At 50.9% G+C, this 15,859-nt stretch overlaps 1 protein-coding gene and 2 non-coding genes across 3 annotated transcripts in view; 2 read left to right on the forward strand and 1 right to left on the reverse strand.

Annotated features, from left to right (window-relative positions):
- LOC128822976 (zinc finger protein 420-like) overlaps nucleotides 1–15,859 on the reverse strand; it is a 68,825-nt gene that overhangs the window by 18,271 nt on the left and 34,695 nt on the right. The window contains exons 4-5 of the mRNA XM_054004911.1: nucleotides 2,661–2,743; nucleotides 662–788 (exon numbers count right to left, since the gene is read on the reverse strand). Of these exons, the coding sequence (XP_053860886.1) occupies nucleotides 662–788; nucleotides 2,661–2,743 (210 nt within the window). The remainder of the gene's footprint in view (nucleotides 1–661; nucleotides 789–2,660; nucleotides 2,744–15,859) is intronic.
- Nucleotides 11,460–11,531, forward strand: TRNAG-UCC (transfer RNA glycine (anticodon UCC)). The gene has a single exon. It is a non-coding gene; the product is annotated as a tRNA-Gly (tRNA).
- TRNAS-GCU (transfer RNA serine (anticodon GCU)) lies at nucleotides 14,711–14,792 on the forward strand. The gene has a single exon. It is a non-coding gene; the product is annotated as a tRNA-Ser (tRNA).

Below are 15,859 nucleotides of genomic sequence, written 5' to 3' on the forward strand. Positions count from 1 at the left end.
ATGGGTGTTGAAGATTTCAAAATGCAACTCATTCAGTTAAAAAGCTCAGAATTGTGGGCATCAAAGTTTGGAGATCTGTGGAGTGCACTTGAAGCTACTGAGAGAGTTCATGGGGCCTCTAACTCTGACCTGCTGGACGTCCCTGCCAGGGAAATGTAACTGTTTGAAAAAAATTGCGTTTGCAATGCTTTCAGCATTTGGATCCACATACCTGTGTGAACAAGTATTTTCACACATGACATCTGCCCTCTGTCCCAATCGAAGCCGGTTAACAACTGATCACTCAGAAGCCCGTGTGCAGCTTAAAGTATCCAAATCCGTGCCATTGGAAAAATCAGCAAGGAAAAGCAAGGGCAAGATCACACTAAACTGATAAGATCTGCATTTTAATTTAATTTTAAATGAAGCTTCTTAAACCTTTTTAAAACCTTGTTTACTTTTCATACAACAATAGTTCAGTTCTATATTACAGACTTAGAGAAAGAGACCTTCTAAAAACATTAATGTATGACTGGCACGCGAAACCTTAAATTAGAGCGAATAAATGAAGACTCGGCACACCACTTCTGAAAGGTTGCCGACTCCTGGTATAGAGTTATTATTACAGAGGTTCTTTAGAGAACCCACAGCTTCCAATAACCAAGGGGACAGGACTCCTTACCTAGCAAGGTCAGATTCTTATAGTTCTCCTGCATGACATCTCTGTAGAGGGCTCTCTGAGCGGGGTCCAGCAGAGCCCACTCTGACTCGGTGAAATACACAGCCACCTCCTCGAAGGTCACCGGCCCCTGAAAGAGCAAGAGCCCCTCACTTAGTAATTTAGTACAACCCCAGGATTCCTGGGAGAGCAGGAACAGGAAAATGGAAGCTTGGGAGCAACAGGGTAGCACAGTCCCACTCCCACCCTGAGGAGCCAGGAGGCACCAGGTTGAGGGGAGAAAAAGAGAGCCCCTCACGCTGCCCAGTGGGGACAGGGGTCTTCATATTGATCACACACCTACTAGCCAGAGGCTGATACAGGAAATGGAGTCCCCGGCAGGGTCAGGGACAGCCTCCTGGCGGCAATCCCAATATCTCCCCCCCATAAAATTATATATAAACAAACACCTGGAAGAAAGAGGAAGTCGACAGGAAAAAATGTCAGAAGCTTGGAATTGTGGAACATTAATAAGGCAAAGCAAAGAAACAAATGGAGAACTCTCTGGCCAGCAGAATTAAGGAAATATGAAGGAGGGTTCTTGTTTTTTAGTATATCAATAACAAACAAAAAAATCCTAACAACGTTATTGGTCCATTACTAGACAGAAAGGGCAGAATTATCAATAATAATACAGAAGAAGTAAAAATGTTCAGTGAGTATTTCACTCCTGGATTTGGGGAAAACAAGCAAATGATGTCGTGATATGTTTATGATGACAACACCACTCTTTTCATCAAAATAATAAGTCATGAGGATGTTAAACAGAAGCTACTAACGTCAGACATTTTTAAAATCAGCACTTCCAGATATCTTCCATTCAAGAGTTTTTAAAAAAGCAGGCTGAGGGGCTCTCTGGACCATTAATGCTGTTTTTCAATAGCTCTTGGAACACTGCGGAAACTCCAGAAGACTGGAAGTCAACAATAAAGTTGCCCCTATATTTAAAAAAAATTGTAAAAGGGATGACCAAGATAACAGGCCTGACATCGAAGATGGGCAAGATAATGCGGGGGAAGAGGGGGAATATTAATAAAGAATTAAAAGAGGGTAATATAATTCATTCCAATCAACAACAATTTAGGGAAAACAGATCCTCACAAACTAATTGGATTTTTTTTTTTTTTCTTTTTTTGAAGGAGATCAGAAGTTCGGTCGATAAAGGAATAGCGTTAATGTAATATACTTTGATTTCTCTAAGGTATTTGACCTGGTACAGCATGATACTTAAACAACTACATCAATACAAAATTAACATGACATACATGAACTAGATTCAAAACCAGCTGATACATTTCAAAGTGTAACTCTAAATGGTCACGTGGGTGGGTTTCTATTGGGGTCCCACAGGGATCGGTTATTGGCCCTCTGCTATTTAACTTGCTTATCAATGACTTGGAAGAGAATATAATATCACTGATGAAGTTTGCAGATGACACAGAGTTTGGGAGAGTGGTAAATAAAAAATAAAATATATGGAGATATACCTGTCTCATAGAACTGGATAACATTTCAAAGTCCCTTCAAGTCCAATCCCCTGCCTTCACTAGCAGGAGCAATTTTTTTTGCCCCAGATCCCTAAATGGCCCCCTCAAGAATTGAACTCACAACCCTGGGTTTAGTAGGCCAATGCTCAAACCACTGAGCTATCCCTCCCCCCAAAGTGGCTGAAGTGTGTCTGTTGGTTCGGGCTGCAGCACTAGGAGCCTGGGAAGTTTTTGCAGCCCTGGCCAGGGGGTTATTTCCTGTTCCACAAACAGGGGAAGTTCCACACCCAAACCCAAGGAGTCTGCTCCTTCAATGTGGGGCCTAATCCGAATTCATTCTGGCAAGTTTGTCCCCTCCTCTTCCCCACCCTGGGTATTTCCTGCCCAATTCCACCTCCAGGAGGAACATTTCTGTACATTTACTGCGCATCTCCCTCCAGCCAGAACCCACCACCAGCTCTGTGATAATCCCATACCTCAGCTAACTCTGCTGCAGCCATTGCCTTTCCTCTGGAAGGGTGGGACGATCCAGAGCAAAACATGGACGTTATTCTGTAGCCTGTCGGGGCGAAAAGAACAATTGGAGAGATTTCAGAAGAGGCTTTTGTCCACTTCACACAGAGGCCCCACCGACTTTTTTCCGTGGCAAGTGACTATCTAGGCTCTCCCACAGTGATTTTATTAGCGGTAGGTCTTCCCACCAGGATTAAAGCCTCCCAGGCCTACTCTACATTATAAAGACCTCATCTACACTAGGTCAACGTAAGCTGCATGGCATTGACTTAGTTGCGCGTGTCTCTGCACTTAAATTTCTCTCCCACCAATGTAAACTGTCCATTATGCCAACACGGTAACACCCCTTCCCCAAGCAACGCTGAGCCATGGTCGACGTACTGAGGTCAACACAGTGCAAGTCTTCCCCCCTTTCCCTTCCTGACACCTCCACCCTCCAGACACACAAAGGGCAAACCCCACTGGGGCCCAGTCTCTTCCACTCCTGAATCCCCCAGTTTGCTCCCTGGGCAGATCCTGGCAGGAGCTGAGGGCAGCCGCTTCACTGCTGTACAGGCAGCTCCCAGCCATCCCTCAGGGACATTCACAACCAGGGAGCACATTCCCAGGGGCTGTGAAATCCGAGGCTCCCGGGACATTTGTGCAGAGTCACTTCCCTGCCCAACCCCAGCACTTTCCCTGAGGTCTCTGGCTCAGCATTTGGTGTTGGCAGAGCCCGGGGCGACTGTAGGGGGCTACTTCCAGCCGCTGGAGAAAGTCTCTCCCCTTGGCTGGGCACTGAAGGCGCTTTAACAAAGGTCTCTCCATGGCACAGACCCTGCTGGGGCAGAGAAGCTGCTCGGCCCAGCGTTCCCAGATCACACTGGAGGCAGCAGCGTGTGACCCAAGAAACTCAAACCCGACACCTTGAGTGGAAAGTGAGAGAGAACAGCCTCCCTTCCGTCAACAACAGCCAGCGCCCCCAGTGACAGTAACTAATGACACCACCTCCCCCATGTTAATCCAGAGTCACGCTGTGTCTTTATTGCAATGTCAATCCAGACACTGGAGTCGATGAGACCGGAAATGTGGTATAGGAGGAAGGAGCCAAAATCCTTTAAAACATATAATGGGGGATCCCCCCTTCCCCACCACCGCTGCTCCCCACATCTGGGGCAAGGACTCAGGGTGATTTGCCAACCACCGTTTGGGCAGGGATGGGGGTTTGGATGTTGCCAGACATATTTTATCAGAATAATAATGAGCAGCAAATTTATGAGTTTTCCAATGGTCCCTCACAAGGCATAATTTGTACAATGATTATTGCAATCAGGTGTAGGGTGTGGACACAGGGCTACGTTCTGTCACCTCCCCCGGCCCCTGTGCCATCCATTCACACAGGCCCAGGCCAATGCTGCTTTAACAGGAGAGGGGAGGGGTGGAGGAGCCAAAAGACTCAACAAATTCCCATGTCCTGTCCCTGGCAAATAACGACCCCCGGGACCCAGCTCAGCACCAGGGGAAAGACCCCTCATGGGGACGGTCTGTGCTGGGTTATGGGCACTTGTCTGGCACAAGCAGTGTCAGCATGTGAGGGTTTAATACAGGCGGTGGCTGCTCTGGGCATGGCCTAAGGGAGCAGGGACCCGGCCATGCACAGAGCAGCCCCAGGAGGGGAGGAAACCCCTCACCCCGCACTGGGGACAGGGAAAGTCAGTCAGGGCCCAGCGCAGTGTCCTGTTAGCAGCTGGGAGACACCGTACCCCAGACAGCGAGCGGGAGGCCCCCGGCTTTCATAGAATCGTAGGCCTGGAAGGGACCTCGAGAGGTCGTCTAGTCCAGTCCCTGGCACTCAAGGCAGGACTCAGTATTATCTAGACCATCCCTGAGAGGTGTTTGTCCATCCGGCTCTTAAACATCCCCAATGATGGAGACTCCACAACCTCCCTGAGCAATTTACCCCAGCGCTGAACCCCCGACAGTAGGGACGTGTTTCCTCCTGTCCGACCTGCCCCGCCCCGGCTGCCAGTTAACCCCGTGGCTTCTGCTCCAGCCGCAGCGGTTCCGGGGAACGATTCTTCCCCCTCCGCATGGGCCTGAAACCTGGTCTTGCCTCCCGCTCGGCCTCTTTCCCCGCAGCGACTGTGGGGCGAGTCGCCTTCACCTGCAAACACGCTGCTGTTAACGGAGATAACGGGGGGGGAGGGGCACGGGGCGGTAACGGAGATAACGGGGTGGGGGGAGGGGCACGGGGCCGGTAACGGAGATAACGGGGGGGGAGGGGCACGGGGCGGTAACGGAGATAACGGGGTGGGGGGAGGGGCACGGGGCCGGTGACGGAGATAACGGGGGGGGGGAGGGGCACGGGGCCGGTGACGGAGATAACGGGGTGGGGGGAGGGGCACGGGGCCGGTGACGGAGATAACGGGGGAGGGGGAGGGGCACGGGGCCGGTGACGGAGACAACGGGGTGGGGGGAGGGGCACGGGGCCGGTGACGGAGATAACGGGGTAGGGGGAGGGGCACGGGGCCGGTAACGGAGACAACGGGGTGGGGGGAGGGGCACGGGGCCGGTGACGGAGATAACGGGGTGGGGGGAGGGGCACGGGGCCGGTGACGGAGATAACAGGGGGGGGGAGGGGCACGGGGCCGGTGACGGAGATAACAGGCGGGGGGGGTGAGAGCAGGTAACGGACACGGGCTCGGGCCGCGGGGGGGGGGGCCGGGGCGGGAGCAGAGGGGTCCCGGGGGCACGCGCACTAGAGGGGAGGGGAGGGGAGCGGCGGGGCCCGGCCACACGCGGTGCCGGCGGGAGGCAGAAGAGGCTCCGCACTCACCCGCTGTCGGCCCCCGGGCCCGGCTCTGCCGCGCGCGCAGGGCTAGGGGCGGGGAAACGCCCCCTCTCCTCGGGGCGAGCTGCGCCTGCCCGGAAACTGCCGCTCGGCGGCGCGCGGGGCCTGCTGGGAAATGGAGTCTCCCGCCGGCTCTGGGCCGGCGCCGCGCATGCGCAGCGCTCAGCGACTACTGGCGCGGAGCGGCCGGGGAGGGTCCGGTTCTGACGTCGCCCTAGCAACGCTGCTGAGCCCGCGAACACTGGGAGCAACCGCCCCCCTCCCTGCCATGGGCCCCCGCCCCGCCCCTGCCCCGCCCCTTTTACTGAGGCCACGCCCCTTCTCATTGTCTTCCGCCAAGGCCCCGCCCCTACTCCTCCCTTCCCCAAGGCCCTGCCCCGTTCCTCCCCCTTTACCGAGGCTCCACCCCTCCTCCTCCCTTTTCCCCGAGGCCCCGCCCCCTGGGCAGAAGCTGGAGCTGCTGGGGCGTCTGGGCCACTCTGGGGAGCCCCAGACCCTCCCCCTGCCCTGGGCGCTGCGCCCTGGCAGTGCCGTAGCCAGCTTCTAAGAGGAGGGGGAGCAAACATAAAAAAGGAGCCCCCCCTTGGCTCCTCTGGCCACGCCCCCCTTGGCTCCTCCTCTGACCACCCCGCCCCTCCCCCCCATGGCTCCTCCGGCCCTGCTGTGCCACCCCCGTGCCCCGCCCCTCACGCCTCCGGCCGCGGCTGCCAGCCGCCATGCTGCGCTCCCCCCTGCTCCTCCAGCCGCGCCCCCCCCGCTCCTCTGGCTGTGCCCACCCTCCCCCCATAGCTGCCGGCCGCGCTGGGGGCCGCCAGCCTGCGCCCCCTCCCTGCTTCTCCGGCCGCGGGGCCTGCTGGGAAATGGAGTCTCTCACCGGCTCTGGGCGGGCGCCGCGCATGCGCAGCCATTAGCGACTACTGGCGCGGGGCGGCCGGGGAGGCTCCGGTTCTGACGTCGCCCTAGCAACGCTGCTGAGCCCGCGAACCCCGGGAGCTCACTTCCCGACTCCAAACTGATTCGCGACTGACCGGCAAACGTCTGGAGTCACCAGCTTCCACACTGCGATCGCCATGTGCTTCTCCACCGAGAGGGCAGCTCTCATTTGGGTGTCCTTGCGCCTCAGTGCTGGGGTGAGCTCCGCAAACAGTTCCAGAAAGGTGGCTTTCCTCCTCCAAAAATTCTGTAGCCACTGTTCGTCATCCCAGACCTGCATGACAATACGATCCCACCACTCAGTGCTTGTTCCACGAGCCCCAAAGCGATGGTGCACCACGTGCAGCTCTTCCAGGAATGCCAAAAGTAATCTAACGTTGCTCCTATCCATGGCAGATAGCAGGTCAGGCAACTGTGAACCCTGTTGAGTTAGGAGCTTCACGAATAATGGCACTGCCATTCGGGATGTGTTAATGACAGTTAGCGGAGCATTGCAGAGCAGTGCGGGATCCAGCCTTTCACACAGAGATGACAGGGCCAACAGCAAACAAGGGCCATTGAAAAATCCCGTGAAACAAAGTGCTGGGAGGAGCCAGTTGTCATGGTCCATGTAGGTATGAATGATATAGGGAGGGATAGGAGAGAGGTCCTGGAAGGCAAATTTAGGCTGCTAAGTAAGAGATTGAAGACACCATGGTTGCATTGTGTGAAATGCTTCCAGTTCCACCCGGAAGTAATGTTGATTTCTGCTCATTTATCAACAGGCCTAAGGCCTGACAGGTGGCCAGGCAGCATCCAACCCTTTTCCTAGTACATGTGAGACCCAGGAGAAAATAATTTTGTCAGCTGCATTGGTGGTATAGTGGTGAGCTTATCTGCCTTCCAAGCAGTTGCCCTGGGTTCCATTCCTGGCCAATGCAAGGTGTGGTTTTTTTTACCTTGTCCAAAATGGGTTTAATGTCAGTCACATTGTGTGATAATCACATTCTCAATAACCCAAATCCCAGCAGGTCACTAAACACACTGCAGGGGACAGGACTATGCAATGAGCTGTAGGACGCATCCTTGTCTTACTGGAGAAAATCAGAAACCAGGGCAACAGGCATCTGTAGCTCATTGTCTTGTTTGCACCATGCTCAGGGGAGAAAGTGCACATGTAAAGTTTTGTGACAGGTTTTGCTGCTACAGATTCTTTTGTGTTCCTGTAATAATACCACAAACCAAAGTTCAGCACCAATGTGGATACAGGCACGTCCCTCAGAGGCAGCTGCAAATGTTACTTGTCTGCGGCTGAATCGGTCCTTTCACCTCTTGTTTCACCAGTGCTTGGCTGGGCACTACACCCCCTGGCTGGAGGAGGCAGGGCTGGCCCAGGTGTCAAGCTGGAGCCTGGCAGGGCAAATTCAACCATCCCACCCCTGGATCTGCCCCTGCCTGAGAAGGTTGGTTTGTGTTGGGAGTGTGCAAAGCAGAGGAACACGGATCCAGGCCTGAGGTTTGTTGTTTTCTGAAGGGTTTTGTGGGTAGGAAGGCTCATTGGGGGAAGGGCTGGGTACCAAGCTGAAGAGAGTTCTATGGGAAGGAGGGGTAGAGACTGTAACCATCCAATGAGGATGGGATTCAAATCTCTGCGGATTAGCAGTCCATCACCTTAGCCACTCGGCCACCTCATCTGAGCCGTTTAATCTCATTTAACACTTCCCAAAGTCAGTGCTGCTCGGAAGCTTTTTGCCAGGACAGGGAAGGCCAGGACGGGAAGGTTCAGCTTTTAAAAAAACCTTCTCTGTCGCATGTACAAGACGAAATGCAATGAACAAAACCGAAAAGACCCCCCTGGGGGGCACAGAGACCGGGTTTGCTGTTCACAGTCTGTATTTCGGAAATTTCCACTGCTAGTATCCAAGTTCGTTTGTCAGCCTGAGAGAGAATTGGGGGTTTCACCTTTTGATACTCGTATCTCTTATCCGAACACGTGTGAACAAAGACACCTTGTATGTGGCTTCTCCCTAGCCAGATGGGTTTGTTCGGACAACGGGAACAGAGAAGAGTAGTCATGGTGTTACTGGAGCGCACACTTTAAAATTGCCTCAACCCCTATCTCAAGGCAAGGTCAAGCAACCAGCTGGCGGTGCAGAGGGGAATTGGGGTGCCACCCAACATACCAAATGACTAATTACATACTTTTAAATTCGTTATACATATTTATTTGTACTTAAAATAAAAACACAAGAATGCTCCAGCCATGGAAGGGTTGCACAGCCAGCATTTCACAGGAGAACTTTAGATTATACTTAAATATACTTTAGATTCTAGAAAGTAAATCACAGAATACAGTAGTTTGTAATTGTCACCCCTCGCCCCCGGAGCAGAGCGGCGGCTCAGCTGTGGCCAAGTCATTCCCCGGGCTGCCGCTGCTCGCGGAGAAAAGATGCCACTGAAGAGAGACCACGAGAAAACCCCCCCCCCCCCTTTTCCTTCCTTCTCCACCTCCTCCGCCGGCACCAGCCGGGCTTCAGAGCCACCAGGAGCTCTGCCCACCAGATTGTGGCTTTTCTGCTGTTCTGTCGAGGTCCCCTTGGATGTCCTGATGTGAGAAAACAGAAAGCTTGGAAGCCGTGTTAACTTCCAAGTGACAGGTGCCTACTGTAGTGCTGCACGCTTGGTTTTCAGCCAATGGTTCCCTTATTTCTTGGTGGCACATAAATTATTATTAATAACCAGTCCAGTAGAGCCTAGAAGCCTCACGTGAAGTCAGGCTAGCACGCTGTGCTAGAAGCTGTACATATAGAGTACAAAGAGTTTACAGAGGGCGGACGAAAGGAAGTATCCCCGTGATTTGGGGTCTGTTTACACTGGAAAAAGGAGGTGTAATTCCGGCTTGTGTAGACATACCTGTGCTAGCGCTGATCAAGCTAGTGTGCTAAAAATAGAAATGGAGCCACAGTGGTGCAAGGGGCTAGCCATCCTGAGTGTGATCCCACCTGAGACCCTTGATGAGCACTCAGGTGACTAGCCCCTCCTGGAGCTCATGCCATTACACTTCTATTTTTAGCACTCCAGTTTGATCCGAGCTAGCACCAGTATGTCTCCTCCAGCTGGGCATGATGCCTCCAGCTCCAATGTAGACGTACCTGCAGATGGAGAACAGAGGCACGGTCAGACTCAGTGACTTGTTCAAAGTCACCCAGGGAGTCACTGGCAGAGCTGGGAATTGAACCCATGTCTCCTGCTTCCATACAGTTGGATTGCCACTTCACCTGGAGGTCTCAGGACAGTAATAGGCTGATTAGGCCTCAGCTGGAGTATTGTGTCCAGTTCTGGGCACCGCCTTTCAGGAAGGATGTGGACAAATTGGAGAAAGTCCAGAGAAGAGCAACAAAAAGTATTCAAGATCTAGAAAACATGAGCCATGAGGGAAGATTGAAAATATTGGGTTTGTTTAGTCTGGAGAAGAGAAGACTGAGAGGGGACATGAGAACAGTTTTCAAGTACATAAAAGGTTGTTACAAGGAGGAGAGAGAAAAATTGTTCTTCTAAACCTCTGAGAATAGGACAAGAAGCAATGGGCTTACATTGCAGCAAGGGAGGTTTAGGTTGGATATTAGGAAAAAGTTCCTAACTGTCAGGGTGGGTAAGCACTGGAATAAATTGCCCAGGGAGGTTGTGGAATCATCATCACTGGAGATTTTTAATAAAGGTTAGACAACCACCTGTCAGGGATGGTATAGATAATACTTAGTCCTGCCACGAGTGCAGGGGACTGGACTAGAAGACTTCCTGAGGTCCCTTCCAATCCTATGATTCCACTGTTGTAAATGTCCTGTGTCCCATGGGCATGAGCCATTAAAGAGCTGCATGTTCATGTAGTGCATTGGGAGGGGAGATCAATCACTTGTCAGAGTCCCTGTGCGTAGAGGAATCCTGTATGTCCTGGTGTGGCCATTTCCTTTCCCTCCTTTCAGAGAAATGTTTTGCTATTTTGCACAGGACAGACCCAGGAGCAGGGACTGCCTCCATGTACCAAACACCCAGAGAAGCTGACAAACACACTTAAGACCAGGCAGCCGTCCCTGTTAAAACCATCTCTCTTCTTCAGCTCAGTGACAGCCTGAATCGTCCCGTATCCCTGCAGAGCCCCAGGACTGGAATCAGCAACGGACCTCTCTGTTGGTAGCGGGAACGAACAGGAACACGAACATTTACCTTAAAAGGAGCTAAGGTTTGTCATTCTGGTCATTTATCTTTGTTTCCCTTCTCTGAGGGGAGAGGTGGGGTTGGTGACACCTCCCCCTGGGATGTAGCAGCTCCATCCCCAGTCACGGTGGGAACCTGTCTGTGCTCAGAGGTGACAGGTTGCTGCCTGTCCACCCATCCTACTTATCAGCTGTCTGTCTCCGGTTCCTCCCTAGAACATCTGGTTCAGCGATGGACTTCACACTTATCTCTTAACACCCATTCCTCATTCACACACAAAACAGGATTGATTTACACACAACATTTTGAACAGGAACATCAAATTGCAATGCAAAGGAAAAACAATTCTTGAATTCTTTTACTTCTTTTAAAATGCTAAACCTACAACAAAGTGTTGACCTTAAAAGGTCTGTTACTGCCTTGAAATCAGTCCAGACCCAGATTCCAGCTGACGCATCATTACCAAATGGCCCATTAGGCCATTCCTTTCTGCAATTCAAAAAGGGTGGCTGGCGGGATATGATTATATGATACACCAATAGATTTAATACACGCTCCATTATTATTGTGATTATTTTTTATCCTCTATTTTAAATTATACAAAATACCAACCTAAAATCCTACTCGTACAATACCTCACCCTGGGATGTAGCACACCTCTCCCCATCTTTCAGCCACTGTGGAGACCTGTCTGTCCTCAGAGCTGACAGGTTGCTGCCTGTCCACTCATCCTGCTCATTAGCTGTGCAGGAATGAATCATTTTGCTAGTACATGTGGCACCTGGGAGAGCTGCTTTTTCCAATTGCATTGGTGGTATAGTGGTGAGCATAGCTGCCTTCCAAGCAGTTGATCCGGGTTCGATTCCCGGCCAATGCAAGGAGGTGTTTTTTGCCTTGCCCAAAAGGGGTTTAATGTCAGTAACATTGGGCAATAATCACATTCCCAAATCCCAGCAGGTCATTAAACACACAGCAGAGGATGTAGTGAGCTGTAGGAAGCGTCCATGTGTCATTGGAGAAAGCCAGAAACCTGGGGAACCGGCTTCTGTAGCGCCTTGTCTTGTTTGCACCATTCTCAGGGGAGAAAGTGCACATATAAAGTTTTGTGACAGTTTTTGCTGCTTCAGATTTTTTGTGTTCCAGTAATGATACTGTGTGCAGATGTGGTCGCCCCATCTCAAATATATATATATATATATTGGAAAAGGTTCAGAAAAGGGCAACAAAACTGATTAGGGGTATGGAACAGCTTCCTTATGAGGAGAGATTAATAAGACTGGTGTGATGGGTTCAGTCACAGAGATCCCCTTGGGACTGTCACCTGACGTGCTGAAATTACCTCTGAGCCCATTTTCCCTGCCAGCTTGGGACTTCCAGAACCCTACCTTGTTGAGCCAGACATGCTAGCCTGCTGCAACACAGACCCAGGGTCTGAACCACGCCCCAAAGCTGCAGACTTCACTGAAAACAGCTCAGCAGGTCACCTGTCTCCAGCACCCAGACACCCAGCTCCCAATAGCATCCAAACTCCAAATAAATCCGTTTCACTCTCTATAAAGCTTATACAGGGTACATTCATAAATTGTCCGCCCTCTATAACACTGATATGCACTGCTGTTTGCTACCCCAGGTATTAATCATTTACTCTGGGTTTATTAATAAACAAAAGTGATTTTATTAAGTAAAAAAAGGAGGATTTAAGTGGTTTCATGTAATAACAGACAGAACAGTGATACTCTTTTTACATCATGTCCCAGTGACAGCAAAGCGTTACCAGAACTGGGCTGTGGGCTGCTGTGGTTTCCTTCCCAGATGCTGGAATAATTTACAGCACGGAGACCTGGCTCGGGGCTGATGAGCATGAAGATCTGCGTTAGCCGTTTGCATCAAAAGCTCGGCTTTCCCATTGAGGAATCAGCCCCCAGTCTCCTACGGGACAGGCAGGAACACTCACCCCTATACTAACGAGGAAGAAATTAGGAACTGCTTTTGCACAGGCACAGAGAAGAATCAGCCAGGGAAGCTCCTCAATGAGCTGTGGCTGCCACAGACCCAGCTGGGACGGGGTTGGTCTGGGATCTGTGGGGGGTTTGCAGTAGAGGGAAGGGCCGAATTGGGGGCATTGTCCTGGGATTCCTAGGGGCTTTGCCAGCAGGCTGGGGGGTGGCATTAGGGTCTGAGCTGGGGCAGTAGCAGGCAAAAGCTTGCAACCATAAGCTAAACCCCACCCCACAATGCATTGGGCAGTGTCCTTTGCCTCAGTTTCCCACCTGGCAGTGGGAAAGTCTGACAAACAAATGCCCCTTTAACACATCACACTCCTCTCCTTCCATGGCACCCCACTCACAACTGTCTGTGCTGGGTTAGTGCAGACCCAGCCTTCAGAGGTCTGTTCACAGGGTTCACCTCCCAGCTCACAAGTGTCTGTGGTTGCTGTGCAGAGCTGCAGTTGCTACAGCTGCTTTTCTCGGCTGCTGGCTACTCGCTACCTTTTCTGTCGTGTTCTGAGGTTCCCCTGCTTAACCCAGGAATTCAGTGATTTCAGCTCTTCGTGATTGCCCTGGGTAGCCGGGAACCTCACTGCCAGTACAGCCTCTGCCTTGTCTTTCCTTGCACCAGCGTCCTGACACCAGGTCTGAGACAGAACGCCCAGAGGCACTTCTCAGTAATTCCACTCTGCTAATCACCGAACAGAAACAACAATTCTCCCTGGAGCGTAATTACCTTTGTCTTCAAACACTGAACAGGTCAGACCACGTCTAGGACACTTCAAGCACAATTCCCCTCCTCCTCCTCACTTTCCCTGTCATTTGGCGTCCCTATCCCCCTGGTCAGCGAGTAAGGCTCAGTTTAGGGCGACCTGTCTTTACTAGAAAGGTAAGGGTAACAGCCCTCCTGTGTACAATACTATAAAATCTCTCCTGGCCAGAGGCACCAAAATTCTTTTACCCGTAAAGGGCTAAGAAGCTCAGGTAACCTGGCTGACACCTGACTCAAAGGACCAATAAGGGGACAAGATACTTTCAAATCTTGGGGGGAGGCTTTTGTTTATGCTCTTTGTTTTGGTGTTGTTCGCTCTTGGGACTAAGAGGGACCGGACATCAATCCATGTTCTCCAAATCTTTCTGAACAAGTCACTTATATTTCAAACTTGTAAGTAACAGCCAGGCAAGGCGTGTTAGTTTTATCTTTGTTTTCTCAACTTGTGAATGTTCCCTTTGCTAGAGGGAGGTTTATCCCTGTTTTGTTGTAACTTTGAAACTAAGGCTAGAGGGGGTTCCTCTGGGCTCTTTGAATCTGATTACCCTGTAAAGTTCTTTTCCATCCTGATTTCACAGAGATGATTTTTACCTTTTCTCTTTAATAAAATCCTTCTTTTAAGAACCTGACTTATTTTTCCATTCTCCAAAGACCGAAGGGGTTGGGTCTTTGATCACTTTCTAACCAATTGGTGAGGGTATGATTCTCAAGCCTCCCCAGAAAAGGGGGTGTAAGGGTTTGGGGGATATTTTGGGGGAAGAGGAACTCCAAGTGGTCCTTTCCCTGTTTCTTGTTAAATCACTTGGTGGTGGCAGCATACCAGGTTTAAACCTAAGCTGGTAGAAATAAGCTTAGGGGGCTTTCATGCGGGTTCCCACATCTGTACCCCAGAGTTCAGAGTGGGAAAGGAACCCTGACACACACCCTTCAATCAGTTGTATGCAGGCCAATAAAAGATATAACCTCACCCCCCTAACCTCTCAATCAGGGCAGGGTAAGTAAGCTCTGCTGCCCTTTACTCATGCAATAAGGATAACAACATCTCATTGCACTCATGTGTTTTGTAACCCAGCATCAGCCAAAACTGGCCCTTTTGGCAAAGCCACCCCATCATACTGCGTAGCTAGGCGGAGTAGGTGGGTCTGTGCAAACACGGTCTGTTCCTGAAGTCTTTCCCCCAGCTCATCACTAGATGTGAGGGGGGAGCTCACTCAGACCCTGCTTACACTAACATATTTTAAAACGCCTCATTGTCCCTACCTCTGCAGGGCTTTCTGGCTATTCTGGAGTAGCTCAGATGAAGTGGCCGAGTAGTTAAGGTGATGGACTGCTAATCCATTGTGCTCTGCACGCGTGGGTTCGAATCCCATCCTCATCGGCTGTGTTTAATCTTCTTCCCCTCCCATCCAAACACCCATCTCCTCCCTTTGGTACAGTGACAGACCAACCCATATTGCCTCCTGCAATCAAAAACCTTCCCAAGGTGTCAGACTTGCCTCCGGGATCCCTGCTTGAAATAAAACCAATTGAAATATGAGATTTCTAAAAAAGTTCAGGAGTCCAGTTTTTATCTGCAAAGGTAACATACTTAGAACCTCCTCCAAACATCCTGGGACTTCCCCCCAAATTATTAAAATGCCCCATCCACAGCGAGCCCATGACAGTGAAATACAGCCAGAGTGTCTAAGTCAAGCTATTCTGAAGCAGCCAAGTGAAACATTTTTCTCTGTGCTTCCCTTGGAGAGGTTTGTTTGCCTAGGAAAACAAAATCCCCCAAATTGAAAATTCTCTGCTGAAAATCCAGTTCTGCTCTGTTCTGGCACTTTGATTTGAATGTATTGTTGTTCTTCTCTTCTGGTTTCTGAATTATTTCAGGTTTTGGTTGGCAAAAAAAATCAGTTTTCAATTTCTAAGCACAAAGGGAAAAAAATATATTGAAAATATCTACATTATACACATACATCTCATCCCTGGGGAATTAAGAAATGAAATGCTCCCAGCCCCAGTTATGAAGAGAAAAGAGAAGGCAGAGGGAGAGATGAGCAGAGCTTTTTATTTAATATGGAAATTTCCAACATGCTGTAAAATCCAGAAGCCGATTCACACACAAAAACCTAGCAAGAAAAACTCCCCGAAGGAGTCAGAATCACCTGCTGCTGGGGGGAAGGTGGGGGCTGTGGAATGGGATTGAAGAGCACTGTGTAGAGGAGAGGCTGTGGGTCGTGATTGAAGGGCACAGTGCAGAGAAGGGGGCTGTGGGTTGGGACTGAGGGGCACTAGGAATAGGGGGTTTCTGTGTGTGTGTGTTTTCCCTCTGTGCCGCCCCAGCCGTGCGCAGACAGCTGGCACGGCAAACCTCGAGCTAACCACCCAATGACCACAAGATCTGTTAAGGAACAAAGGCACCCAGCCAGGTTTACTGTCAACAAAGCACGGTACTAGTAT

The sequence above is a fragment of the Malaclemys terrapin genome, chromosome 15 (genome assembly GCF_027887155.1).
Source record: "Malaclemys terrapin pileata isolate rMalTer1 chromosome 15, rMalTer1.hap1, whole genome shotgun sequence".
In the NCBI taxonomy this organism is placed as follows: Eukaryota; Metazoa; Chordata; order Testudines; family Emydidae; genus Malaclemys; species Malaclemys terrapin.